This window comes from Diachasmimorpha longicaudata, chromosome 15 (assembly GCF_034640455.1).
Source record: "Diachasmimorpha longicaudata isolate KC_UGA_2023 chromosome 15, iyDiaLong2, whole genome shotgun sequence".
Lineage (NCBI taxonomy): Eukaryota > Metazoa > Arthropoda > Insecta > Hymenoptera > Braconidae > Diachasmimorpha > Diachasmimorpha longicaudata.
The window spans coordinates 2,990,999-3,018,333 of NC_087239.1; the positions used below are offsets into that span (position 1 = coordinate 2,990,999).

The window sequence follows — 27,335 nt, forward strand, 5'->3', positions numbered from 1 at the left end:
CTTTCACAATCTTATAGATTTACAATGATGGTTAACTTAAATGCGAGGAATTTGAATTCATAACCGGACTATTTACAGTGCTTCGATTGAGACTGAAATAGCGGCCGATTCGTTCCGCGTTGTTGTAACGTTGGAGACTAAAATTGAACTGAACTATTAAATGTGCATTTGCACATAAAATCGTGAATAGAGTGGGAGATGTATGGCCATAAAATGAGGGTGGATGGTCGGGCCTTATTTGGGCCGTAGGGTCTGCGCTACATGAGTGACCCTCCTAAATACATGAACGACTCAAGTAAATGGCGGGAATTCAAGCAATAAATACTAAAAGTGTTCAATAAATTTCGGAATTCCCCATTTCGGCTAATAAACTAAAAATTTCAGAATTAGCGATAATATGGTTTATTATAGCTACATCTGGACATTATTACAGTATTTGCATAAAATTGAGAAAATTAAGAATAAAGAATAAAGTTACAGAAAAAATATTCCGCCACGGAACAACTATGGTTACCGCCAAACTCGGTAATTATCTGGCCGATTTACTCAGTCGATTATGGAGATTCACATTGCACTACTATCTGTTTTTTTTTTCATTGTGACCACTAATATCTAAAGATTAAGTACTTTCCGAACTTACTTTTTAACGGAATATTTTCATAATCTTTAATTTGTTCTGCACAAAGATTTCTACAAACATTTTATTATCTTCCTTAAACTTGGAGATATTTCACAAAAAGTCAGTTACCCACAAAAACTCACATTTAACTTTTGGAATTTTATATTATATCCATTTATTATAGCTAAAGAAGCCCGAAAATACAATTTTCTCTCGTTTTCGAGCGCGTCCCCAGGTGGCGGATAGGGGGAAGGCCGGAGAATGGGTGGCACCTCGGGAACGGAGACAGGAAGCTGGGTAACAGCACCTGAATCCAGGATCCTGAGGCCCACTTCGGAGCCCGGCTAGCGACAGCTATAACGTCGACCTACGGGAGTAAAGAGCCGTCAGGAAGACCCAAGGCAACGCCGCGGACCAGACTCCCCAAGCCAAGGTGGAAGTAATCGTGCCGAGGGCTGAACGGCACTGGGGAACAGTGTCTCGAACGATACCCTTGGGGAACCAGGCAGCACCCCATTGTATTCATGCCCTACCCCCGTATCCAGGCTCTGCGGGGATGGGCTCTATTTTCCTGGGTACTCGTGGGATTCATATGAATTCAAAATTTAATAAAAAATTTAACGCCGATGACGGTGCCCTCCCTGAGGGAACGGCAGAGGCTTCCAGGTCAGAAGAGAAGACGATCGGCGCTAGGGCCCCAGAAGGGGAACAAGCGCGGATGGAGGTAGAGGGGGAGCCAGCCTCAGAAGGGCCTACCATTGGTGGGCCCGCTGTCGCTGACCTCACCGAGGGTCAAAGAAAGAAGGGGCGGACGGGCGTGGAGAAACGCAGGGCCCGCCAGGCTAGGCTGAAAGCCGACGCCTCGCGGGATCTGCAATCCCCGCAGGAAGCGACCGTGTCGGAAGGGAAGGAGGAGTAGGGGACAGGGCCTAAAAGACCCAGGTCCTCTGGTTCCACTCCCCCAGATGTGACCATGCCCGCGAAGAGGGTGCGGGCGATGGAAGGGCTGGGGGCAGCGTCCTTCAGGGTGGTGGCGAAGGGTGGAGGCAGGGTGGCCGTAGTGCCAACTGGCTACCCAGAGCTGTCCCTGACGAAGGAGGAGGCCGACCAGACTCAGGAGGCGCTGGTGGCAGCACTGTTCGGGACTGGCCTAAACGGTCAGCTCCCGAGCTTTGAGGGCCACCGGTACGAAGATGGTGTGCTGTGGGTGGCATGTACGGATGGTCGGTCAAAGAACTGGCTGGAGGCCGTGGTGCCCACCCTGGCACCCTGGGAAGGGGCCTCCCTTATCCTAATGGATAAGTGCTGAAGATCTTCGGGTAATATCCTTTTGCAAGAAATAGTATGTTTCCCAGTTTGTATTTTACTGACAGTAAACTACGCTAAAATTTTAAAAACCTGATTAAATTAAAAATATATTTTGTTTAAATAAAATTAGATACACAACGAATTTCACATGGTAGTAAAAAATTATGGGCAACATAATCGTACCAAAACACATTCATAATTTATTAGCACGAGTAACTATACCATTCTGACATGTTTTATTTATTTCGAACCCGTACGCCTTGACTTTTCAATCTCACGAGCATCATAATGAAACAGGAAGTGGGTTTGTGCCGCTGTTTCTGTGTGCAGAATTTAAGAATCTACCAGCTAACAAACGTTTGAAAGTAGTACGAGAACAAGTCTACTGCATTAATTGTCTCCGGAACAATCACCAGGTAGCAGATTGCTATTCACTGAGGAACTGTCGTCTCTGTGAAGAAAGACACAATACATCGCTTCATCACGCACTCCTCGCTGAGCAACCTCCACAACTCACAAAAGGTATGTCCAACCAGTTACAATTCAGTGAGAATCATCTGCAAAACCAACCTTTGCCTGTTAGACAAACCACTCTGATCACTCATCCTCCCAGCGATCAAATAGTCCTCAGTGCTATGGTCAATATTCTGGATCAGAACAAACAGCCAATGAAATTCAGAGTTTTATTAGATACAGCCTCTACCGCTAATTTTATCACTGAAAGCCTAGCCCAACGATTAAAAGTTCCCAAGATCAAATATTCGGTGCCTGTCGGCGCTCTCAACGATTTAGCCACCTGTACCAAGCATTTGATAACTGCAACCATCCAATCGACAAATGGAAAATGCGAAACGAATGTTCAATGCTTAACCATTCCGGTCATCTCTCACCTCATACCAACTCAGCCCATTCCACGAGATGTCTTCACTCTTCCATCAAACATCCAACTCGCTGATCCAGATTTCTACAAACCCAGACCTATCGACATGCTGCTCGGCTCAGCCCCCAGTCTAGACTTATTCACAACTGGACAGTACCACATTCCAGGGAAAAATCGGTGCAACACCATTTTACAAAAAACACGACTGGGCTGGGTGATAGGAGATAGTTTGTCCTCAATCCTCCCTCACAAGAAAAATCAAACATTCAACACCCAAGTTGCGGTAGATCTCAAAAGATTCTTTGAAACCGAAGAAGGATCCATGAGAAAACTACTATCACCAGAAGAACAAGCAGCTGAAGAGCACTTTCAACAAAACTACAAGAGAACAAGCACTGGCCGTTATTCAGTCGCCCTGCCATGCAAATCCACCCCACCAACATTGGGAAAGTCTAGAGAAATGGCTCTGAAACGTTTTGAGGCATTGGAAAGGAGACTTAACAGGAACATCGATCTCAAGCAACAATATCGTACGGTGATCGACGAATATCTCTCACGTCAGCACATGTCCAAGGTAACAAATATCGCCTCCTCTGGATTCTACCTACCACACCATGCAGTTATCAAGGAGAGTAGCATGACAACAAAGGTAACAGTGGTCTTTGATGGCTCCTCCAAGACTTCGAATGGAATTTCACTTAACGAAACTCTCATGATCGGGCCTACTATACAAGATGATTTGTTTTCACTGATTCTACGATTCAGGACCCACCAGTATGTGTTAACTGGTGACATAGAAAAAATGTATCGGCAGTTTCTGGTCCATCCCAATGACAGAAAATATCAGAGAATCCTCTAGCGAGACGAAGATGACGAAGTCTCTACCTACGAACTCAATACAGTCACGTTTGGGTTATCAACTGCACCCTTTTTAGCAATTCGATGTCTCCAACAACTGGCACGAGATGAATCTGAACGCTTCCCCATCGCTTCATATATCCTGCAAGAAGATATATATGTCGATGACCTGCTGACTGGCTTCAGCTCAATCGAAGACGCTCAACATGCCCAAGCAGAGATCACACAGCTATTGTCAACAGGAGGACTGAACATGCGTCAATGGGCTTCAAATGACAAAGCAGTATTACGAGAAATACCCTCTGAACATATTAATCACCATCTACAACTAGACAATGACAAAACAATCAAGACACTGGGCATTTCATGGAATTCGGATACCGACTCCATTAAATACCAGACAAAACCAATTACTCTGAACAATACAATCACAAAGCGAAAAATTTCGTCAATAGTTGCATCTATCTTTGATCCATTGGGACTGCTCGGTCCAGTTATCCTCAAGGCAAAAAATATCATTCAACAACTACGGTCCGCCAAGGTGGACTGGGATGAATCTATTCCACTCCGTATTCAAACACTCTGGATCGATTTGTGTACTGCGTTGCCCTTAATCAACGACTTACAACTCGACAGAAAAGTCATAATAAAAAACGCACAACAAATACAACTACATGGATTCTGCGATGCCAGTGACACAGGCTACGGAGCCTGTCCATCCTCTGGACCGACTCTACCATAACCCTTCATTGGATCCACACACCTCCTCATACCTTGAAAACCTTGGTCCAAAATCGAGTCGCAGACATACAGCAAAAAACGATGGATTCGAATGGAAGTTGTGAATGGAGGCATGTACCATCAGGTGACAATCCTGCTGATGCATTGTCTAGAGGGCAACTGACATCCGAATTCACACAAAACAACCTCTGGCAACATGGCCCTTATTGGCTGAAACAAACATCCGAGCATTGGCCACAACAGCTAATCATTCAAACCCCCACTGATGACAGTGAGACAAAACGAATTACATGCTTACACACTATGCTCGACGAGTCATTATTCAAGAACTTCAACAGCTTCACTAAACTGATACGAACATTTGCACATTGTTTTAGATTAGCAGATATCATCAAGGGGAGGCAGCGCCGGCAAGGAGAACTCTCAGCTACTGAACTACAAGAAACACGGGCCCGTGTGCTCAGACTGGTCCAATCCTCTGTCTTCTCCACAGAACTTCAACACATCAAACAAACAAACGAAAACAGGACACCTCACCACCACAAATTGAGTTAGCTCAATCCACACATCGACGACATAGGTCTCCTACGCGTAGGAGGGAGATTGAACAAAGCACAATTATCAGATCTCCAAAGGCACCCAATCATTTTACCGAAAAACCACATCATCACAGACCTCATCATCCTAGAAGAGCACCTCAACAACTTACACGCAGGGGTTCAAGGCACCTTGTATAATACAAGACAGACATACTGGGTTCTAGATGGCCGGAATCAAATTCGACGAGTTATCCGCAAATGCGTTACGTGTGTTCGAGCACATCCACCACCTACTAATTATCTGATGGGACATCTGCTAGCTGCCAGAGTCTCCAGAACTATCAGGCCCTTTGTACACGTGGGCGTAGATTACTGTGGTCCCTTCTACATGAAAGACAGGAAGTTTCGCAATCGAAATCAGGTCAAGGTTTACGTCGCCGTTTTTATTTGTCTCGCAGTCAAGGCAGTACATCTAGAGGTAGTCAGCGACTTAACATCATCTGGCTTCTGTGCAGCACTTGATCGATTCATCTCCAGGAGAGGCAAACCAACACTCATCGAATCAGACAACGGAACCAATTTCACTGGTGCAAATAATGAGCTGAAAAGGATCTTAGCAGTTTTGCAGCAGCCAGATGAGAATGATAAAATTAGTCGAATCCTCATCAATCAAGGAATACAGTGGAAATTCACACCCCCACTGTCGCCTCATTTCGGTGGCATCTGGGAAGCAGCTGTAAAATCCTTTAAACATCATGCAGTCCGATTCATGGGTCTAGTTCTCTTCACATTCGAAGAGTTTAACACTTTGGTGATTCAAATCGAAGATATTTTAACCTCTCGTCCTCTCACTCCAATTTCTGCTGACCCCAACGATCTCCAAGCATTAATCCCTGCACACTTCCTCATTGGCGACACTTTCACCAACAGACCAGAACTAAACCTCATGGACGAGAGAATCAATCGGCTTACTCGATGGGAATTGGTCCAAAAACTGAAACAAGATTTTTGGACACGATGGCACAAGGAATATTTGAACGAACTAAATATCAGGAAGAAATGGACCACAGGATCACATGACATTAAAGAAGATTCAGTCGTATTACTTAGAGACGATAATCTCCCTCCTATGCAGTGGAAACTCGGTCGTGTAGTTAAAACGTATCCGGGAGAAGATGGAATCATCAGAGTCGTCGACGTCAAAACAGCTACAGGAGTATTGAAACGCAACATCAAGAGAGTTTCACCCTTGCCGGTGTCATCCCCCACCAATGACACATAAACATATACATAAGCATGATAACGACTCCTTTTAATCTTGATCGTAGAACTCTCAACGGGGGGAGTGTGTTTCGTATCAAAAATCCTATTAGGAGAAATTTCCATTTACCATTCGATCTTAAATGTCTCATCCACAGATAATACTTTCTTTTACCCATTGAATCTCAACTAAATTCCCCAGTCCCAACAACACTAACCTTTGTCTAATTTTTATTACACGTCCGGCACAAGCCACGTGTTTCCCCAAATTCCTAAAATTTACAATATAATCCGTTTCATCACGACACGCGTATTTTCTCCTCAAGTCTTCCGGAAAACTTATTACAGAAAAAATGGGAAATTCCCATTGTTGGATTTTGGAGTTTTCTCCACTGCAAAATTCAATCTGCTATAACGACATTCGCCCTATAAAAATATTCTTTAGTATATGTTTATGGAGCTCTCCTCCTATAATAATTAAAGGGGAATCCCATGAGGATTATCCAGTATAGTTTTCCCCATTTACGTCTGGTGACCAGGATGGGTGCAGGGAGAGGGAGCTCTATTGCCCTCTGAGTCTGAACTCCGGGCCTTACGAGGGTCAGTTGGTTAGTTCAGTTTATAGTGAACATTCATAGTATGTACTGCCTCTTGAGTGTATAAAATTAATAGTAATATTCTAAAATAATAACTTAATTTAAACAAAACTCGAACAGTGTTGATTCTTTTCTAGCCGATAAACCAACACCCACTTTCTTAATTCATTCCAGATGAGCCTTCAATTCCATGCCACCCAGGCCTTCCTACTCGAACTTAGGGTGGTCTCCAAAAACACACGCAATAAATCAACTCCACGCGGACTCCATACAATCCCAAATTTTCAGGTCGGAAAAGTTCCAACTGACCAGTCATAATACTCACCTTTCCTTTCCCATCAATCAGACGACACATAGTTTTCCCACCTATAAGTTTGAATACCAAAATTGGGAACGCCCAATTGTTCCGACACAAAAATAAGTCTTGCATTTTTCTTCAGTCAGTTCAGTTCTCCGGGCAGTTTAAGCAATCGCATCGTGCGTCTTGAGACATTTAAGATCTTCTCGAATTTCAAAACATAGATATCTTTAAAATATATTTCAATTAATTTCAATTCCATTTAATAAAATATAAAAGGAGGCAACCATATGTATCTTGTTAATCTATAAAATAAAAACGAACAATTAAAATCAAGTCGTGAGTTTCCTGAGTGAATTTAGTTATTAGCTCAGAAGTGTCTTCTATTAAAATAGTTGATACAGAAGTATTACTGCTACGTCCCATGTAGAGGAGTATTTTGGTTGAATAGGCCTGAGTCTATATACACCCTTCATAAATCGACAAATGCCTGGATCTTCTCCAATCTTATTTTCAGAAAGTAAGGAGATTGCACTTCTATAAGAATTAAGGGTCCCATAAGACGCCCCGGAGTTAAATTTATCAGTCAAAAACTTTAAAACTAGATTAATATTAATGTCAGAACAGTCTTCATCTTTTTTGGTGCAGAATTCAGCCCAATGTTATAGAGCAGTAGAGTATTGCTTAAATGTTGAATTGCTTAATGAAGCTAAGACAATTTCTATGGCCTCTCTGGAAATTTTTCTCAACAAGAGAACTTCCCTGATACTGTGCTCGCTATTAAAGTGAGGTGTTTCGCTCTCGGATGCGATAGTTTCCTGCATGGGGACAAAAGTAATGTGAGATTAGCTTAAAAAATCAACGGTCTACCTATAGCTAATTTTTCAAAGAGTGGAAACCAAGGTTAGTTTTTCCAAAGTGGAACAACCAAGATTCCATACACTTCTTCGCGCCTTATTTTCGCCAACGTCTTTAAGATCAAGGGGAAGGGCGGAAAAGCGTCGAAAAAGACATTAGACCATTGAATGGTAAACGTTTCAATATAGAGGGCTTTACTTTCGGGTTTCCATGAAATATATCTCTCACATTTGGCGTTTTTCTGGGATGCAAATAAATCGATTTTCGGCTTCCCAAAGGTCCTAAGGATCTGTTGGAAGGATACCTCGTTCAACTCCCATTCCGTGTCTATGTTTTTAATTCTAGACAGTCTATCGGCAACCTTATTCTTTTTGGAAGGAATGTAAGAGGCAATTAAAATTAATTTTTTATATTCAGCCCATTGCCAAATCTCGCGAGCTAACTGATTATATTTTTGAACTTTAGTGCTGCCCATCTTATTCAAATAAGATATAGCAGTAGTGTTGTCGACCCGGATTAGAATCTTGCAATTACTTAATTCTGAAGTTAATTCTCTTAATGCAATCTTAATTGTCAACAGTTCTAAAAAGTTAATGTGCATCCTCTGTTCCCTTTCCGACCAAAAACCGTGAATCTTTCTAATCTCATTGCAGGCCCCCCAACCGGACTTAGAACTGTGAAGATCTGCATCACAAAAGACTCGTCTCTAATGTGGTGAATGCGCTTTTTAATATTAGTCTTCCATCATTGTAATTCTACTTTTATAGCATCTCTTCTGGGCATTATTCTATCATAGCAATCATCATTAAAAATAGGATGAAATATCTGTTCTCTTTCTAATGTCTTGGTGTATAGTCAGCCGTATTCTACCGCTGGACACCAAGCTATTAATTTTCCAATTAGCTATGCATACTCTCTAATAGAACATCTATTCAATTTTAAAAAGGATTCAAGCAAGCGAAAAATATGATCTCTTTTTCCCCCAGGGAGCTCGATTGCGTACCTTTCAGAATCAATAATGAAGCCTAAACACCTACATCGTTTAGATGGCACGATGTTAGATTTTTTCTGATTGATTAGGAACCCTAACCATCCTAGAAGATCTAAGGTCTCCTGAACATTCTTTCCGCATTCTTCGACGTTTTTCTCAATACATAGTATATCGTCCAAGTAGATTACTGATGAAAAACCCCTGCTTCTTAGATTTTTGACCACTACTTTCATAATTTTGGTAAACACAAAAGGGGCTGTGGATAAGCCAAAAGGTAAAACCATAAATTCATTTAACACATTTTCAAATCTGAAGCGCAGAAATTTTCTACTATCTTCATGTATTGGAACTAAATAATAAGCGTCTTTTAAATCGATTGTCGCTAAAACATAATCTGGAAAGATTAGCTGAATTGCTGTCCTCATATCTTCCAGTTTAAAATGTTATTATATTCAGCGTCTCGTTCTCGATGATGAATAATTGTAGTCATGCTTGTCATGGCTTACTTCACAACTTTTTAGAGCAAAAGGCGGTTTTTTGAAAAAATTGCGCCATTGGTACTCTGAGGTATCCTGGCGCCCACCGCCATTCTTTTTTATTATTGTTTCGTTGTGTCCAACTTCACAGCACGAGTTAAACAATTTTTTTTTTGATTTTACGTATTAATCAAAAAATCGGAAGTGAACAATGGGGAAGGATAAGAAAAGGAAGCACTCAAGGTCGCATTCCAGGGAACGTGAACGCAGTAAAGACCAATCAGGGGAAAAAATGCAAAAGATGCAAAAACAGCTAGATAACCTCTCGATGCAAATGTTGGCGTTCATGCAAGCGCAACAAGCGCTGATACCCCCCCCCTCCTTCCCAAAGTTCAGAAACTCCCGAAATCATCGAAATCAAAGGTACGTATAATTATTTCCATTCCTCTCCACACGAGTTGAATGGGAAAAAATGGCAGAAAAAATCTTCCAAAGAGGAAGATAAAAAATTTATTTATGCCATTGTCTACCATAGCTCCACACGAGCATGGTATGGATGTCAGATCCACACGATCCTGACGATTCACAACAAGTGAAAACGGTTTTTCCCAAACAAGGGAAAGTTGACCAACCTCCTCCACCAATTTTCAGATAGAGAAAAGTCAACGCTGATGGTCAATGTAGAATCGTCAGAGCTTGACAGAGCGGAGGAGTTATTACCCCCTGAGCTACTGGATATCCTTGGGGAAGACCCAAGTAAACCCAAAGAAGTCCCCATTACATTCAATGCAGCAATCAAGGTTAGGATGGAGAAATGGCTTCAAGAAGGACTCCAAGAGGATGTTAAGAAGAGTATCCTCGAGAAATATCCTAAAAAAGGATAATTACGCCTGGAAACTCCAAAACACAATGTGGAGATCAGAGCAGCCCTATCCGAAATTGCCAAGAAGCGTGATGTTCATTTTGTGAATTCACAAAATTCAGCAGGATCAGCACTGTCAGCTCTGGGAGCAGCAATGTCAATGGTCGTTGACAATCCAGAGGATGGCATTGACCAAGAACTGTTGGTATCATACCTCTGGGATGCATCAAAGTTGATGTGTGATGTTTTTCATCAATTCTCAGTAGCTAGAAGATCATTCATCACGCCGTTACTGAATAAATCAGTGAAACCGACAGTGGAAGCCACTAAACCTGACGAGTGGCTCTATGACGAAAAATTCGCCGAGTAGATCAAGGAGGCAAAAACAGTGGAGAAGGCCTGCGCCAATATCAAGGCTCCGGAGAAACCCTCAATCACAGCCAACAAGGGACAGGGAAACGTCAGACACCCACCTGCGAGATACAAGCAGGTGGGTGGCTATCAGAAACGACAGACACTGAACTTCAAACCAAGAACATTCACGCAGACATCCCGCCCTGCGAGCTCCAAGACGTCATCAACGTCGAATCGAACGACGATAACAAAGAAATAGATGAGGTAATCATCCCTGCCGGTCGTTTGAGGTTATTTACTGACGTTTGGAGAGAAATTACAACAGATAAATTCATAATCCAGTGTCTTCAGGGATATAAAATCCCGTTCAGAAAAATTCCACATCAATTTAAACCTCCAAATGCTCCGTCTCGGTTAGCAAAAAATTGGACCACCATTAGCGCAGAGATTGAGAAATTATTAATCAAAGGCGCAAGTGAGGAATGTTCAGAGGAGGAAGGACAATTTATTTCGTCATATTTTCTTATTCCTAAGCCTGATGGCTCCAACAGGTTTATTTTCAATTTGAAGAGATTAAATCGATTTGTTGTACAAAAGCATTTCAAAATGGAAGATATAAGATCAGTTGAGATCCTTCTGAATCAAGGGGATTGGATGGCATCTTTAGACTTAAAAGACGCATATTGTTTAATGCCTGTACATAGGGATCATCGTAAATATTTACGATTCCAATTTAATGGGAAGCTCTTCCAATTTACATGCCTACCTTTTGGTTTATGTTCCAGTCCGTATGTTTACACAAAGATCTTTAAACCTGTCATGTATAAATTAAGAATTCAGGGTATTCGTACAGTGATTTATATTGACGATCTTATAATTATCGCAAATTCGTATTCCGAATGTTCGAATCAAGTGAAAATAGCTCGGGACTTGATTGAACGATTGGGGTTTATAATTAATTATCAAAAGAGTTCGTTGGTACCTAATCAGCGTTGCAAATATTTGGGGTTTATAATTAATTCAATAGATTATCGGTTAGAACTCACTGACAAGAAAAAAGAACATAAACACCCTTTGTCGCAGACTTCCGACGAAAGACGTAGATCCCGTTTGTCCCCCCATCGGACGTCGTGCAAACGGAATCCTGGAGTTCGACGGTTGATAATATCCAGGCGTTTTCCTTCGCACCTGAGGAGGCTTGAGAGTCTCGCTCATCTTATTTAATGCTTTCGCATTTTTATTTTTTTCCGATAGATCTTTACCATAGAGAAACTCTTTTGGTTTCGTCTCTTTTAGAACGGCCAGCTCCCTTTTGATAACCCCGGCTCAATGAAGGCCTTTCTTGAAGTTGTCTGCTTGTATACGATAACAGCAACCAGCTTTGCTGAATCACGTATACGTGTCAGGAGCTTCTCAAGGTCAAAGTCCTCTTTCTCTTCATAAATGTCTGAGACTACAGACTCAAGAATTGACAGGGCTGTTCCTGCCAATTTTTGCGTTTCAACCATGTGGTTGTCTCTCGCGGCCGCAAAGTCCTTCATGGTAACCGCGGTCTGTGGGTTAATTTTGGAGCTTCCAGTTCCGTAACACATTCATAATTTCCCAAAAGAGAGTCCAGGTCCACTTTCTTCATGCCCTCCTTGCAAAAGAATTCCCATCTTCTCAAGAGGTCTTTATTAACCTGCAGTTTAACTACTGGGCTGGAGGTTGGATCATCACCCAACTATGAAGAAAACAAAAAAAAACAGAAACGGGAAATAGGACTATATACTTGACCCTCTATACACAAACAAAATGTGTATATATTTGGAGAATTCGCCGTTATCAGTCACGTGTGGAATTCGATGGAGTTAGAGCTGCACTCGCATCTCTGTCTTGCCATAAAGCAAGCGTTGTGCGTTATTGCGTCTCTATCTTGCCACACAGCTAAGCATAGACGTGTTCGACAGGTCTTGGCCTCGTCATAAGACCGAGTTCTCAACCAGCCTGTCATATACTCTTTTTATAGAAAAAATTTTTTAATGCATAATCTCTTGTCTTGCCATTTATCAAGCACAGATATTGGTTTGCGTCATTGTCTTACTCTGGGGTTAAGCACAGACGTGTTGTGAGAGGAATTAATCTCCTCACACGATGCAGGCTCCTGCCTGACTTGGATCACTACATCCCTCTGATTTAACATTCTAAAAAATGCAAAAACTTACGAATCTGATCCATTCTTCATCTGGTTCTTTGTTCGTAGTGTTCTCAGCCTTCTCATTCTCCTCAATTGCTTCAACAATCTCCGATCTGATGTCGCAAGCATTTGTCTCCACATCTTCCTGGTCGTTTGACGGCACATTTTCCTTGTCATTAACATTCTCGGATGTTGGCTGGGTTGCGTCAGATCTGCCCAGCCTCTCTTCGAACCTCTGGACCTTACACAATAGCTGTTCTAATATCTCGTCTCTTTGATTTTTTGCCCATTATCACACTGGTATTTAAGCACTTGTCGAAAAAACACAAAACAAAATATCCTGAAAACACGTGTGTCACCGCGCGCGCGCCAAGAAAAAGTGAAGTTTCGGTGCGGTAAGTGCAGAGGTAGGGATAGTCCCACTGGCCCTTTTTCTTTTCTAGCTCTAAAGGCGCGTGTGGCAGCTAGTGGATCGAAGGGATACTACAGGTTGTAATGTAGGAGAGCGAGGACGAAATATAATTATGCCTACGGTGTAAACATGTAGGGAATTGTCTCCCTACCTTATTCCCTCATCACTTCAACAGTTATTTCCCCAGTCCCCTTCCCCATACCACTCGTTGTCGTGAGTCTTCCATGCTAATCACATTGCCACAATCGCGGGCCGCGTCAATAACATTTAATTTAGGAATTGGGAAATGAGAAACACTTGGGGTTCGTGAGTATCTGCGTAGTTGGTTTGAAGTGAAGGTGCTTTTCTCCAGAAGTATTTATTCTTAAAGTTATTTTAAGGAAGTTCTATTGAATTGTGATAAGCTGAGGAAATCGTATTGACGATGTTCATATCGCTGTACCAGGCATACGAAAATCCATCGGTCAATGGATATACCAGTGAACTGCACTTGTTGTTCAATAGAACTATATCTATAACTACACGAGTGCGTCTTGTTCCAAATGAAGGTTCGTTGAAGACATTAGTAGTAATCAGATGCGGGGATTTACTCAGTTATAAGAAAGTTTAAAAACCCATTTTATAGTTTTTATTGAATTGCTAAAACGTGGTCCAGGCTTTTTCGTTATTAATCACAATTAAATAGGAAAATGATAAAAGACTTGAAGTGCACTCTACCTTTAACTGACTTTTCGAAAACTGTTGATGAATTTAAGAGAAATGTTGACATTGTCGTAATCACTATTTCCCTTCCGTGTCTTTGAGCAATTTCCCTAGTATCTCATTTAGATGTTATTAAATGTGAAGAAATTAAGTTTTTAGGTTTATATGAACGATACCTTGCGATTATGGTGATGAAATCGGAAAAAAATGGACATGAATATGATAAAATTTGTCGATAAAATCAGTAATTTTGGTTCATTGTTGCTAATATTGGACTCAGCTTCAAGGCAATGGTTAATCGGATGAGTTCGATAGTTTCAGAACTGTAACAACTCATTTCAATTTTGATCTTCTTTCATTTCTCGAAGTCATTCATATCATGTCCTGCTACTATGTTTAATTATTTCTGTTATTTTATTAATTCCAATAACAGTAATTTGCAATTACTTTTCCAATTTTTAACTTGATCGAATATTATTTTTATGTTATTCCCATTATTATACATTTTCTTTCATGCAATTAATGTCTTTTTACGATTCTACCTCTCCTCTTATTCTTTCGATGGAACATTGATAGAAAAATGAATTTACTTCCACTTCTACTTTCGGGGAAACTAACGCAAATTTTGAAATTTCAAAGATCTTAAAAATCAAATTAACTAATTTTATCAACGTAATTATTTTACAACTTTAATTTTGTGGATTTAAAACAACAATTTCAAGCTTTGATTGTATTTGTATGAGACACGATTTGACATTTTATAAAATATCAGTTCGAATAAAAGGAAAACGAATTCTGTGAGTCATTAGTTATTGAATTCAGGGCATTGTTCTTAATTATCGTGTATGCCCTCATTGAAAAATAAATTGAATAACTCGTTTGTTTTTAATAAATCGAATGATTTGTCTTTAATCAGGGCATTAACGAAATTATTTATTTCGATCTATTTATTAACAAAAAATTTCAGGAAATATTTTGGTGATATTTAAGCTCTTGAGTAAATAGTTCTCATCATCACTTTGAATATTTTTCTATAGAAACCCGATAGCACATGGTTAGTGTGGTCTGTCACAGGGGTAGGGAATTGCTATAGATGTAAGAGAAATTAGAAAAAGGGACCAGATTGATGACTAAAATGTAGCGATGACTTACCTCGGGTGCGATCGGCTCGAACTCCTCTTCATTTACAAGAATAATTGAGAGTTATAAAAATATGACTAACAACAATTTCGATATTTTTATTCGATTTCAAGGTATTCACGGAAAATAAGCGAACAGTCAAACTACGCTTCACTAGTGACTTGATCCTAGCACGGAAGAACTACTACGGCCAATTTTTGTTGCTAAAAAACAGTCTTCTGACAGCTATTCGTAAACCCACTTATCTTCAAGACATTCGTATGGTCGTAAAGACAATCATTTGTGATTTGAATCGTTTGACCAATTTACGCGAAAATTTATTGATGAATCGTATATTAATATTTCTGTTGACTGGTTGTGCTCAACAGGGAACACACTGGAGAAGGCCCTAAATAAAATTGGCCGTGAGGACATCGTGAAAAAATGTATATTCAACGTTGAACTGGTAACTGACGACGTTGAGAAGGAGGTAGCAAGGGTCAGACTTGATCAGCCTGGTTTTGATTCACTTAAAGAGGAACTCGGACCATCCAGAGACTCATCATTAAGACGAGATGGCACACTCGGAGATCGTCAAAGGGGTCTTGATTACGACGAGCCAGATCGAATGAGAGTAAGTGACTCCAGTTGCTCTTGCAAAGTTTATCTTAATTGTCAATATCCAATGTTCGAGGAATTTGAAAAAAAAATCACGGTTTGTCTTTGGAGTGACCTCATTGAGTGATGACAGTGAGATAATCACCAACGACTTCCAACGAATAAATTTCAAGTTTATCAAATGCCGGGAATATCATCCCATTAGTTACTTTCCACCATTGTTTAAGTTAATGGGAAGTTACCTCATTTGTTGAGAATCTACCAGTTGGGATTTTCTCTACGCTTTTTTCTGTCATTTGCAGGACGCTGAGTCGATGGAGGATCTTAAAGCAGTCGGTAACGTGCCGCGCAAACAAAGTAAGTACTTAACGTATCATTCTCTTTCAATTTGTCAATCTGTTTTTCCGTTCTATAAATTCATTTTTCTGAGAGAACAATCAGGTCTGAGCACAGCTCAGTACTTTGATAAATTCTTTGCTGACATTTCACCAGATCAGTCGTCATTTATGAGGTCATTTTCTAATTCAAGCAGTCTGAGAAGACTATTAGTCGTTGGTCATTTCATAGCAGTAATATCATCCAATTTTGACTCATATGGAAATGGCGAAAGTTCATTAAAATTCAAAAACGACAGGAGAAGGCACTGAATCACAGCAGTATTCACGCAGCTTCATTTACCCAACTCAGCGAAATACGCCACTGTTTTGTAACTTCAGCATTTTTCAATGGAAATTCCTTCTCATACGATTACTTTCTTAAAATTCGTCTCCAGTTGTGTCATTATGACATGACAGGAGTGGAACAACACTTTGAAATATTCTAATGCAAGACGTCGAATAATTGGTGTTGAACCATTCATTGACCTTGGGTGCATTCCACATATCTTAATCGACATTCTTCGACACTAATAGACTACATGTTTTTTTGACTTCCAACATGTATTATTACTTTTCAAGTTATACGGAGATAAATAATTTAATAAGTAATAACTGAAAAAATATCGAAATTACTTCGAGAGAAGGGCGAGACGTGATCAGATCGCGTGGAAAATTTCAGGAAATTATCAATCGCAACTGAAATTGTATGTATTGTCACACAGTTCCTATGAATTGTTCTGAGACATTCTGTAATTTTTAGTCACAGATTGACGAATATGGCGGAATAGAATAAGACATAACTGGCAGCTGCAAAAAATTATTGAACGTCCAAGAATTTTCAATTTATAAATAGTGTTTCAAGAGGTGTATGATCCGATTTTAATTGGTGTCATAAACACTGAACTTTCGGCTGTCATGACAAAAATAGAATTTCAGAAAAATTATTTAATTGAAACTCTAGGGACTCTCTGTATTATCAAATAATTGAGAAAAATTACTCAACATATTCACATAGAAATTAGCGAATAGTATATTTTGACGCGTCATAAATAATAAATGGAAAAATGATTGAATCAATCATTAACAAAAAATCCTATCTCCTGACTGAGCAGTCGAAAATATCTGCTAAAAATTAAAGATAAATTTTCCTAACACTTCAATTCTAGGGGAAATCAAAATCAGTTTCGAAGAAGGGAAGGAGTTGACAGTGAATACTCCAAATGTGTTTAGTCTAAAATACAACTATTTTTCGATTATTCAATGATTTATATCGATTTTTGTTTCCAAGCATTTTCGACCAACCCTGGCGTTTAACAATTGAATTATTAATAACTCTTGTTTGCCTGTAACCACTGAAAATATGGAAATAGTTGAATTCGTATAGAAAAAGGATCTAGGGCATGGACTACAGTGAGGATTTTTCTGAACTGATACATTTTTGAAGTTGATGTTCATGAACAAATTTCGATTTAACGTAATGAAAATGAACTGCAACATGAGTAGCGAAGTGGTTAACCACGATAAATTGACTTATCTCCGCGTCGAGTTTTTGACAAATATCTCTGAAGAGAGACAGGACAATTTTTGCAACTATATTTATTGTACTATTCAATTCATTCCATAAAAATGTTTACAATAAAAACTGTGTTATCTTATATTCTCTAGATGCTGAGATACTCATGACAAACTGATCAATCGTCAAAAGTTTTACCACTTCGCTAATAAAATAATATCAGTCTCGATAAAAAATCCCCTTTGGCATGAAATATTCATAGAAAATTTAGATATCTAATTTCTACCTATTGTTTCATCGTCGAAAATACAGCAGAAAGTACCTGCAGTAAAAACAACGCAATGCAAAAGCAAGTATTCTGGCAACAATTAAAATTAAATAGTACTCTCTGCCGATAATTGATTATGTGCTTATAGTTGGCGAACTGTGGATTTTCCATTCCTTCCAATCATTGCGAAAATACTTGACAGCGCATTACATTTATAACCCATCGTGGCGATACACCGAGCCCAGTTTGTTGTTTATTACCAACGGAGCGATGATACTAAGACCACCAATGTGCTCTCCTTTATTTTACAAAATTAACTAATAGTCGATTTTTGAGAGTTCAGCGATGGTTACACATGAAAAATGTTGGCGAACTGATGAAATATTTGGACAATAAATTTATCCAGACGACGTCGAAATTAAATACATCTGTAACATCCCTTTCGTATCGATCTACAGTTGATGAGAATAACATCTTCAGGAGTCGCTATGAGGACGTGGAAATATTCCCGGATTACGTTCATCGATATGTGTGGAAAAACGTGCACAACTGGTGGGATAAAAATGCCCTTGTAAATATGTTTTTCAAATATATATCTATATATCTGTATACGGGGTGTCCCAAAACTGAACGTCCAAACTTTAAACTTAAGTTGGGGGTGAAATTCTGAAAATCGAAAAGTCCTGAGCGACTTTTTGATCAGACGCACCCTCTTCAACTTATTCAGAGTTGAAGTTGGACGAATGAGGGGCGTGGGATAACCGGTCGCACGACGGTGAGGAAAACGTGCGAGTGTGGTGGTGTCCCCACCATGCGGTACTACTTCCCTGCGGCGGCAGGAAGAGATGACGGCCGGCGGTGGGTAAGAGGCAGGGGAGGAAAATGAAAAAAATGAACACCCAAAAAAAAAAAATCATCAACGATTGATCATTCTTTTTCTCCTTCGCTGAAAGAAAAAATGAAAATCTCATACAGGGCCAATGGAGCTTTAGAAAATTAAATCGCCGGGTTTTTTTTTCCAGCGCTGTAATTTTCAATGCTGTTTTTCCTCCTTTTCGATTGGATTAAGGGATGGAATGGGCCTCAATCAATGGGGAATTTATTCCTCCATCGAATGCCCTTGGTTTCATCCCTTGGCATTAATTAGGGGAGGAGTAAATAATTTTTATGTAACGGGCGGGTGTTCATTTTTTTCATTTCCCTCCCCTTCCTCTTACCGACCGCTGCCAGTCATCTTTTTCTGTCGCCGCAGGGGAGTAGTACCGTATGGTGGGGACACCACCACACTCGCACGTTTTCCTCACCGTCGTGCGACCAGTTATCCCACGCCCCTCATTCGTCCAATTTCAACCCTGAATAAGTTGAAGAGGGTGCGTCTGATCAAAAAATCGCTCAGGACTTTTCGATCCGGAATTTCACCCCCAACTTAAGTTTAAAGTCTGGACGTTCAATTCTGGGACACCCTGTATATATACATGCTTTGTTTTTTCATTGGTATTTCTCTTTCTGTTTTTCACCCAACATAGTGAGAAAAATTTGTATCCGGTTAGTTACCGGCATATTTTCATCTTTGTAACTAGCTGTAAATATTTCTACAAATATCACCTGTAATATTTCTATTCCAGGTATGTGCACAGACTGGGCGAGCATACACATACAAAGACCTGAGAGAATTATCAGGAAGGTTTGCAACATCTCTGCGAAGGAGACAAACACTGTCTGATACAACTCTAGCAGTTATCCTTCCAAACATTCCTGAATATGGTATAGTCATTTTAGGGGCCAGTGAAGCCGGGATTCGGGTATTTTTATTTCAATGCATTTACCTCACACCATAATCATCAATCCAGTGTTTTCACTGATAGATTATCTTCATGCAATTCATTACCTTATCACTGAGTGAATAAATTCACCAGTATAGCATGTAATCGCGTGACCTTTTAGCTAACGCTGGCAAATCCTGCCTACACAGCATTCGAATTAAGCAGACAGCTTGAAAATTCAGATGCCAATACTATTATCACCAACAATGAAAATTATCATACTATTATGGAAGCGATTAAGATGGGCAATATCTCCATTCAATTGCCGTTGATTGTTGTCACTGATGAGGGACATACACCCTCTGGTACCATCAACTTCCGTGATCTCATTTCTGAGGATGTCGAGGAGTTCGAAAAGACTGGGGAGAAAACCGCTATTGACGTAAAAAATGATACTTTTCTTTTGCCGTATTCGAGCGGAACAACAGGACTGCCTAAAGGAGTTGAGCTTACTCACAGGTTTCAATGATTCTCTCCTTTCGATCGATTATCACTCATCAGTGCATTTAACGCTGCAAGACCTTTTGTCTTGCCATTCGATCTTTTCATTTCAATTTATTGTTGCATAACATTATCATACTTTTGAATACATAAAATTTCGCGCACTTAAAATAAAAAGGGTCATTCTGATCGTTCTGATATGTCATAGTAAAACATTTTCAGACATCTGGTGACCAATTTGTGCCAACTGGAACACCCAGATTGCAATTACATAGAGCCGGCACGCAATGGATTTCAGGACATTGTACCCGCATTCCTTCCTCTATACCATGTTTATGGTTTAAATATCTCGTTCTTATGTTGTTTAAGGTAATCATGGCAGTACTCAGTAATTATTCAATTTTTAATTAGATTTTTTGGGAAAAAAATTCCTAAAAAATACTTTCTCGTGAAAAAAAACATTTTTCATTTTTCATTTGACTTGCTGTGAAAAAAAATGCGCTAAGTGATTTTACATTGGGTATTTACAGCTACGGTGCACAAATAATTTGTATGCCGAAATTTACTTCAAAAAATCTACTGAATATACTGGAAAAATACCGAGCGACATTATTATTTGCCGTGCCGCCCGTGATTCAATTATTAGTTAATGACGATAGCTTCAATGCAAAACATCTTAATGCATTGAAAGTTATAGTCTCAGCAGCAGCACCTCTCGCTAACGAGTTAATTACAAAATTCCGAAAGAAAATGGGATGGAGTATGGCGCTTATACAGGGTTACGGATTGACCGAGGTATCTTCAACTCTATCATCGGGAAAGCATGCGTCCATGAATTCAGTTGGTTTTCTCATTCCTAATACAGAAATGAGAATCATTAGTCCAGAGAATATTTATGGAAAAAATCTTGGAGTCGGACAGATCGGAGAAATTCTCGTACGTGGGGAGCAAGTGATGAAGGGCTATTACAAGAATGTTAAGGCTACAAAAGAGTGTATGGATAACAATTGGTTTAAAACTGGAGATCTGGGCTACATAGATGAGATAGGTAGGTAATATTGTCAATTATATAAATATATAATTATAACTCACGTATTTGATATAATAATATTCCTTAGCCAACTGTTGATTACTTCACACTTCCATCCGTTTGGATGGAAAGTATATAATATGATTCTCTTGCCTAAAGATTACGATACGTGGATATCAGGTTCTAGTGATTGAAAAAATCAAACAAATTATAAAAAAAATGAAATTTCGACTTGGACATAATAACAAAATCTGTCTAATTTACCTCAATCAGGCCAATTATTCATCACTGGGCGTATAAAGGAACTGATCAAGGTGCAGGGATTCCAAGTATCTCCCATAGAACTCGAAAATATCCTGCACAATCACAAATACATTGCGGATGCGGCTGTAGTCGGTGTGTCGCATCCTAAATTCGGACAAGTGCCAAAGGCATTTATTGTGCTGAAAGAAGGTGCTAAAGTCACCGATGAGGAGATCAAAAATTTCGTTGCTAAACGCGTCGTCAAGTACAAACATCTTGCTGAGGTTGTATTCATTGACAAAATAATGAAAAGTGCAGCCGGTAAAGTACTCAGGAAGGAGCTCCAGAAGTTGTAAACTTTGATGAGGAGCAGTGACATTCCCTCAAAAATGGAATGTGCAATCAACCTTGCGGCCGGTCATCCGGTCGATGGGTGTTAGTATTTGTGCCCTACAAGCAAACTCACTGAGTCCGTGAACACCATCTCTATCAATACTGTTCTTGCTTATTTTACAAATAAATAACTTTAGTTCATAATAGAACACTAAAGAAAATATTATAAAGACTATCAGTTTTTCAAGTAAGCGTAAAAATTTAATTTATTTATCTTCATCAACATCAATGATCACTCATATTACCATTGTTAGTTATAAAAGAAAACGATGAATTAATAATTTATAGTAAATATTGGTTCTATTGCGACAATTATAAAATCGTAAATTTTGTTCATCTCGGAAAACAACACAATCGTATTAGGAGTGTGAATAAGTCTTTCCCGTTTTTTTCAAATTTTGAGCCTTTATTGTGAAAAAATGGTTACAAATGAATTATTGAAAGTATTGGCGATCGTCTTCTTGCGTTTGACACGAATCTTCATCAAGCAAAGTCGCCAATTCTTGATCTTCAAAGATTTGCGGCCGCCCGGAACGCTCCTTGTCTTCCACGTCGAAATCACCACTTTTGAAGCGTCGAAACCATCCGCGAACACTTGAATCATCGACACAACCTTCTCCATAAGCTTCCTGAAGCAATCGATGCGCCTCGGCAGCAGATTTCTCCAAATTGAACCAATAAAGTGAAACTTCCCGCAAATGACGTCGACTCGGCTCAAATTTCGACATTTTCACGATATCAAAAATTTATGATGCGAAAAAATTTCAACTAATGTGTTAGTGTGGAATTGTTGACAGATGAATAAGCTTTGATTATCACATATGTAACCATTGAATACTCGCACAGTATTGGTGGCAGCATCTCTTACAAAAAACGGGAACGACTTATTCACACACCTAATATTTAAACTGACTCTTCCTCCCCAAAGCCACAATTTTCACTCTCTCGTGCAATTCGTTTTTTATTCTCATGCATTTGGGGCAACAGTAATTCCGTTTGGACCAACAAACACGATGGTGCACAGCCTTGCACTGATGACAGCAAACAGCTGAGGCATCCCACGGAAATATGACCTCGTTATACCGCATTTTTCGCACAAATGTCCTCTTGCATGACACAACTCGCAAGATTCAGTTATGTGATTTTGCATTGCGTCGTATGCTGCACTTATTTCTTCCATGAGAACTCCACTCTGAAGATCGATCAGATCTTTCATGGAGTAATTTGCAGAATTCTCGATCATGTGTGTGCGAAGACCCACACGCCAGGGGAGACCCTGAAAATCCGCGTCTGGACAAAAGACCAAGTATTTTTTCATCATTTGAAGCTCCTCCCGCATTCTCTGAAAAATTTTCCATCGTCTTATTTCCAATTTAATAAATAAATTAAGTAATTCATTATTTAACTGAATTTCTAGTGCCTCAATTGTTTAAACTCATGGGTTAATCCATGAAGTGATGAGTTGGTTGATTAATTCATCAATTTATAAGTGGACATATTTTATTTAAAAAAATGAAACTCGAGAAATTTCTTGGATTTATTATACATTGAACTCTTGATCAATTCTCATAATGATTGCCGATATTAGGCAACACATTAATCAATCAACAGAATACGCGGGATAGAAATGAATATATTCCATTATAATAGTCCATTAATACGTGAGCGATTATGGATGTATTCATTCTGTCACTCAATGGGGAACTTGCATGCGGCCCAGATTTGAGAAATAAATGTATTAATAAATAGTTTAACGCCTATGGAATACTGTCCAATGAAAAATGCATTCTAACTCATTGCAAATTTTTTTTAACAATCAATCGAAAATTGCATAATTTTGAACCACTTTTTAACGCTCGTGACGTCATCAGGCGGTGACTCCGGGTTCTTATTGCAGCCGCTAGATGACAGCACTGATATTTTTCTAAACGTCAGCCGGTGTGAACAAACAGTAGAGGTTATATTGTTAAATGTCACTTCTGCCCAGTAATGAGCGAGAATAACCTGCGGCTTCACACCACAATTTTCGAATATTTTTGCACGCAGGAACTGTTATAAACACTTTATTCGGTGTTGACACAGTTGAGTTCGTACACGATGGTACAAAACAATATTTGTATGATTGTTTTTTAACTTTTTTACTGTCATTTGACATTTTGGAGTATTTGTGAGTGTTTTAATCAGTTAAGGTTAGATCAGTTTAAATAGGTTTAATCAGTTAGGATTAGGTAAATTTGATATACCGACGGTAGGAATCTATGATCCGGTAGATGGCACCACATGCGGAAGTATAGGACCCGCCTGATGACGTCATGACAACTTTTGGAGCATTTGAAAATTTCACTTTTTGAACAATCGATAATTAATTGTTAAACGATTTTTTAAATGTTTTTTCATGAAAAATCTGTTATTAGGACCATTAATTATAAAAAAAAAAATAAAAAAAAATCATGCAAGTTCCCCATTTAGTATTGGTAATGAATATTAATAATTCCACAAAATTACCTTCAACACCGATAAATCCGGTACGAGAGTAAACAGTTGCGGATTCAATTCCTCCACTGGTAGAACTAGTCGTTCATTCAATAATCTAAGCAATTAAGAGGCAGAACGACTGACTTTCCTTGGGTCCAGATCCCAATTCCTGATGACTCTCGCTGGAACAACGGCGAGGGTGTTCCAGTGACATCTTTGACAGAAGTACAGCCCTGTGTTGTCACATAGCCTGGGTTCAACGTAGCCCGAGTCTACATGATAATAACAAGGAATGAACGAAAAAAAAGGATATCATTCAATTGAAATTGACTAAGATTTATTATGTCTTCTGTTCTTCAGTAGCATTAGTAATATTTATACCTGTATGTCTGAAAGCACTGCCAAAGCATGGCAATGACCGAACTTTTGTGGAAGCTTGGAATAAAATAGTCAATTAATTACGTATGTTAGAGAGAAATTTCAGGAAAAATTTTATCATTGAAAATTCCACTCTCATCACGAAATGAGAAACCATGTGTTCAGAATATGAACAAAAAAGTGAAGAAAAAAAAAATTTTTTAGGGAGAAAATCGTAAAAATACTGAATGTTATTTTCATGTGACACTCTGCACAACTGTACAATTGAGCGGAGAGTCCCATTTCAGGACAAATTTCTTTGGTGAAGATGTATCCTCCAGCCTCACTTGCTACGACATTGGCACAGACTCGGCGAACATCTATTATGCACTTCCAATGGCAGCAGTACCCGCAGTCTGAATTTACAGGAAACCCATGAATCACAAATCCTCCATTCATTTTTAATGAATAATTTGTCGTAATGATCAATAATAACCATTACACATGTATCACGACTGGATCATTGTCCAGATAGCTGCACTGCAGTGATCTCTTGAGCCCGCAACCTTAGTTCAATCAATTTTCTTACTAACCATTTTCTCTCTTCTATGCACTAGTCAATTTCGAGAACTATCTGCTTACACTTCTTCACCATTTCGGTTAGCTCTTCTAAGGTAGTTGTCTGGACAAACAATTTAAGAACAGAAATTAAAACAAATATTATAAGAAATAAAATTTTTCAATGAATTTCAGATTTTCCAAACATAAATTCAATGGAAAAAGCTTTTCACGAAAAAAAAATGGGAAACTCAATAGTTGGCTACTAAAACAAGATAAGTCACTCTTTACTGTTGGCACGAATTTAATGGATATTTTTAAATCTAGGGAAAATAGCATAATATTTTTGGTGGAGCGAATTGAGTACTATAAAAAATGTTATTACAAAAGTTTCGCTAGCTCCCGTAGGTTCGAATATATTGCTCACAAAATCCATTGAGCGATAAGTCAACTTATCTTGTTTTATATGTAAATAAATACATGACCTATCATATCAATGACTGAGAGTATTGATACCTTCGACAAGGACAATAGAGCCTCAACAGATTTCAAACTGTAAGGAACAACAACTCGACTTTGCAAAATGTCATCTCCATCACCAGGTGTATAATCAAATGAAGATGGGCCCCAAGTAGTTAATTCTACATAGGTAAAAATTGATCAGTTTCTCCATTCGGGCCCTTTGAAGGTCCGTTGAAGACCATTGATATTCGATCAATTCGCTTTGATAGTCAATATTTATTTTTTTATTAATTAAAAACTTTTTCAAGCAATAATTATTAGTATTATTGTATCTTGAGGGTGATCAACATACGCTGAAATAAGTGACTTTAAAGTTTTTCATAATTAATTATTTTGATCAGCAACTAATATTATTCGACAATTTTTCAAAAATCGGTTATTGCTCACTTCCAATAAACCATTCTAAATTTGAAAATCCACACGGATTTGAAGTTCTGCGGCATCTTCAAATTTTCAATGAAGGCTCACGTTTTGCATGTCGTAATTCCTCCTGTAGGAAGGAGTGCAAAGTCATTACACAATATTCAAATCAAATATTTGTAGAGTCTTCCAGTTTGATCCTTCCCTACGGTTGTGAGTCGCAGGTATACACCTTGGTGCGGCAACACTGTCTCCTGCACTGCTGCTCACGAAAAGTAATTCGCAAGCAGCGATGCTCTTGTTTATGTGAAGGGAATAAATAATCCCAATCACATAAATTGATGTTCACAAATAATGAGAAAATCTTTAATTATTAGATTAAATTATTTATTCCCTTGAGACGAGTATTTTGAAAACAAAATTAAAATCCCTCGAGTGGTTCATGAGATATGCAAGGAAACACATTCACGCAGAAGGTGTAATATCTCAGTATCCGCCTGGCCCATTAGACCCATCCAAAATAGCAGCCGTTTATGTTCTGTCGCGTAGACCGCTACTTACCATATAGGGTCACTATGACCTCCATATTATTACTAGATCTAGCGTCTGGCGTTCAAATATTGTATTAAATAATTTAAACCTTCGAGAAAAGGTTCAGGCCGTTTGTAATATTTTTAAACACTTTTGAAGATGAAAAAACAGCGCCTTTTGAAATTATCAGTTTCAGAAACTTGTGAGCGGATACAAGTAATAAATCTTGTAATTTATTGACGTAGCGCAAGCCTCCCAAATAAAACATTCTTTGTATAATTTTTTGTTATAGAGTTTCCAAGTGTAATTTGAGTCCCACATCGAACCGTTCAAGTCATAAAACCTTTTCTCGGAGACAGTCTAATTTCGTCGAGAGAAATTCAAGTATTTTCTCTCTCTCTTTAAAATCCACATGTGAGGCCCCTTTGTTAGAATAATGCCCCGGAGTCAAAGCTAAGTAAGCCCAGAGGATCGTGGGGGTGTAGAGCCAACCCCCTAACTGAGCTCAAGGCCACGATTGGTCCCCTATTCCTTATTGAGAAACAGGGCCCTTCGTCCTGATACTTAGGATAAATATTGGAGGGAGATTGTAAGGGCAGATCGATTTTAGACGTGGAAACGTTCAGTCTAAGTCTACAACCTAATAATAAAAGTTTCATTATTATAATCCCATACATTGGTGTTTATAGTCATTTAATCAATTAAAAAATCCCGCACTTGTGGAGCAGAGTGGTTTTGCACTCCACGGGCATCGGACCTGCCACCTGGAAACCAGCA

General features: G+C 39.1%; 6 protein-coding genes across 8 annotated transcripts; 4 read left to right on the forward strand and 2 right to left on the reverse strand.

Moving 5' to 3' along the window:
• Nucleotides 1–1,592: 1,592 nt before the first annotated feature.
• On the forward strand, nucleotides 1,593–4,407 carry LOC135169801 (uncharacterized). Its single transcript, XM_064135100.1, has 4 exons — nucleotides 1,593–1,842; nucleotides 2,058–2,078; nucleotides 2,258–3,595; nucleotides 3,743–4,407. The coding sequence occupies exons 1-4, from the start codon at nucleotides 1,593–1,595 to the stop codon at nucleotides 4,405–4,407; spliced, it is 2,274 nt and encodes a 757-aa protein (XP_063991170.1).
• Nucleotides 4,408–4,487: 80 nt separating this feature from the next.
• Nucleotides 4,488–6,227, forward strand: LOC135169802 (uncharacterized). The gene is made up of 2 exons (XM_064135101.1): nucleotides 4,488–4,956; nucleotides 5,002–6,227. The coding sequence occupies exons 1-2, from the start codon at nucleotides 4,488–4,490 to the stop codon at nucleotides 6,225–6,227; spliced, it is 1,695 nt and encodes a 564-aa protein (XP_063991171.1).
• Nucleotides 6,228–7,263: 1,036 nt separating this feature from the next.
• Nucleotides 7,264–9,537, reverse strand: LOC135169803 (uncharacterized). Its single transcript, XM_064135103.1, has 8 exons — nucleotides 9,510–9,537; nucleotides 9,280–9,330; nucleotides 8,871–9,204; nucleotides 8,717–8,744; nucleotides 8,028–8,663; nucleotides 7,800–7,917; nucleotides 7,502–7,700; nucleotides 7,264–7,327 (listed from the first exon to the last, which is right to left on the reverse strand). The coding sequence occupies exons 1-8, from the start codon at nucleotides 9,535–9,537 to the stop codon at nucleotides 7,264–7,266; spliced, it is 1,458 nt and encodes a 485-aa protein (XP_063991173.1).
• Nucleotides 9,538–10,095: 558 nt separating this feature from the next.
• LOC135169804 (uncharacterized) lies at nucleotides 10,096–11,864 on the forward strand. Its single transcript, XM_064135104.1, has 3 exons — nucleotides 10,096–10,276; nucleotides 10,352–10,652; nucleotides 10,727–11,864. Exons 1-3 carry the CDS (start codon nucleotides 10,096–10,098, stop codon nucleotides 11,862–11,864), a joined length of 1,620 nt encoding a protein of 539 aa, XP_063991174.1.
• A 1,584-nt stretch (nucleotides 11,865–13,448) lies between these two features.
• Nucleotides 13,449–21,720, forward strand: LOC135169824 (uncharacterized). 3 transcript variants are annotated; one of them, XM_064135156.1, is made up of 9 exons: nucleotides 13,449–13,776; nucleotides 15,439–15,683; nucleotides 15,970–16,024; nucleotides 18,284–18,396; nucleotides 19,451–19,627; nucleotides 19,770–20,107; nucleotides 20,312–20,458; nucleotides 20,620–21,141; nucleotides 21,393–21,681. In XM_064135156.1, exons 1-9 carry the CDS (start codon nucleotides 13,653–13,655, stop codon nucleotides 21,529–21,531), a joined length of 1,860 nt encoding a protein of 619 aa, XP_063991226.1. In that variant the 5' UTR covers nucleotides 13,449–13,652; the 3' UTR covers nucleotides 21,532–21,681. The 3 variants fall into 3 exon arrangements, with proteins under 3 accessions (XP_063991226.1, XP_063991225.1, XP_063991227.1); XM_064135155.1 differs by having other exon boundaries at nucleotides 13,454–13,776; nucleotides 20,620–21,137; nucleotides 21,393–21,720; XM_064135157.1 differs by lacking the exons at nucleotides 13,449–13,776; nucleotides 15,439–15,683 and adding an exon at nucleotides 15,694–15,899 and having other exon boundaries at nucleotides 15,969–16,024; nucleotides 20,620–21,137; nucleotides 21,393–21,720.
• A 190-nt stretch (nucleotides 21,721–21,910) lies between these two features.
• Nucleotides 21,911–26,110, reverse strand: LOC135169805 (differentially expressed in FDCP 8 homolog). The gene is given in 9 exon segments (XM_064135105.1): nucleotides 21,911–22,836; nucleotides 22,839–23,097; nucleotides 24,261–24,502; nucleotides 24,612–24,665; nucleotides 24,833–25,003; nucleotides 25,084–25,140; nucleotides 25,143–25,269; nucleotides 25,662–25,800; nucleotides 26,055–26,110. Coding segments are annotated over 9 exon segments (1,290 nt in total). The 3' UTR covers nucleotides 21,911–22,651.
• Nucleotides 26,111–27,335: the final 1,225 nt, after the last annotated feature.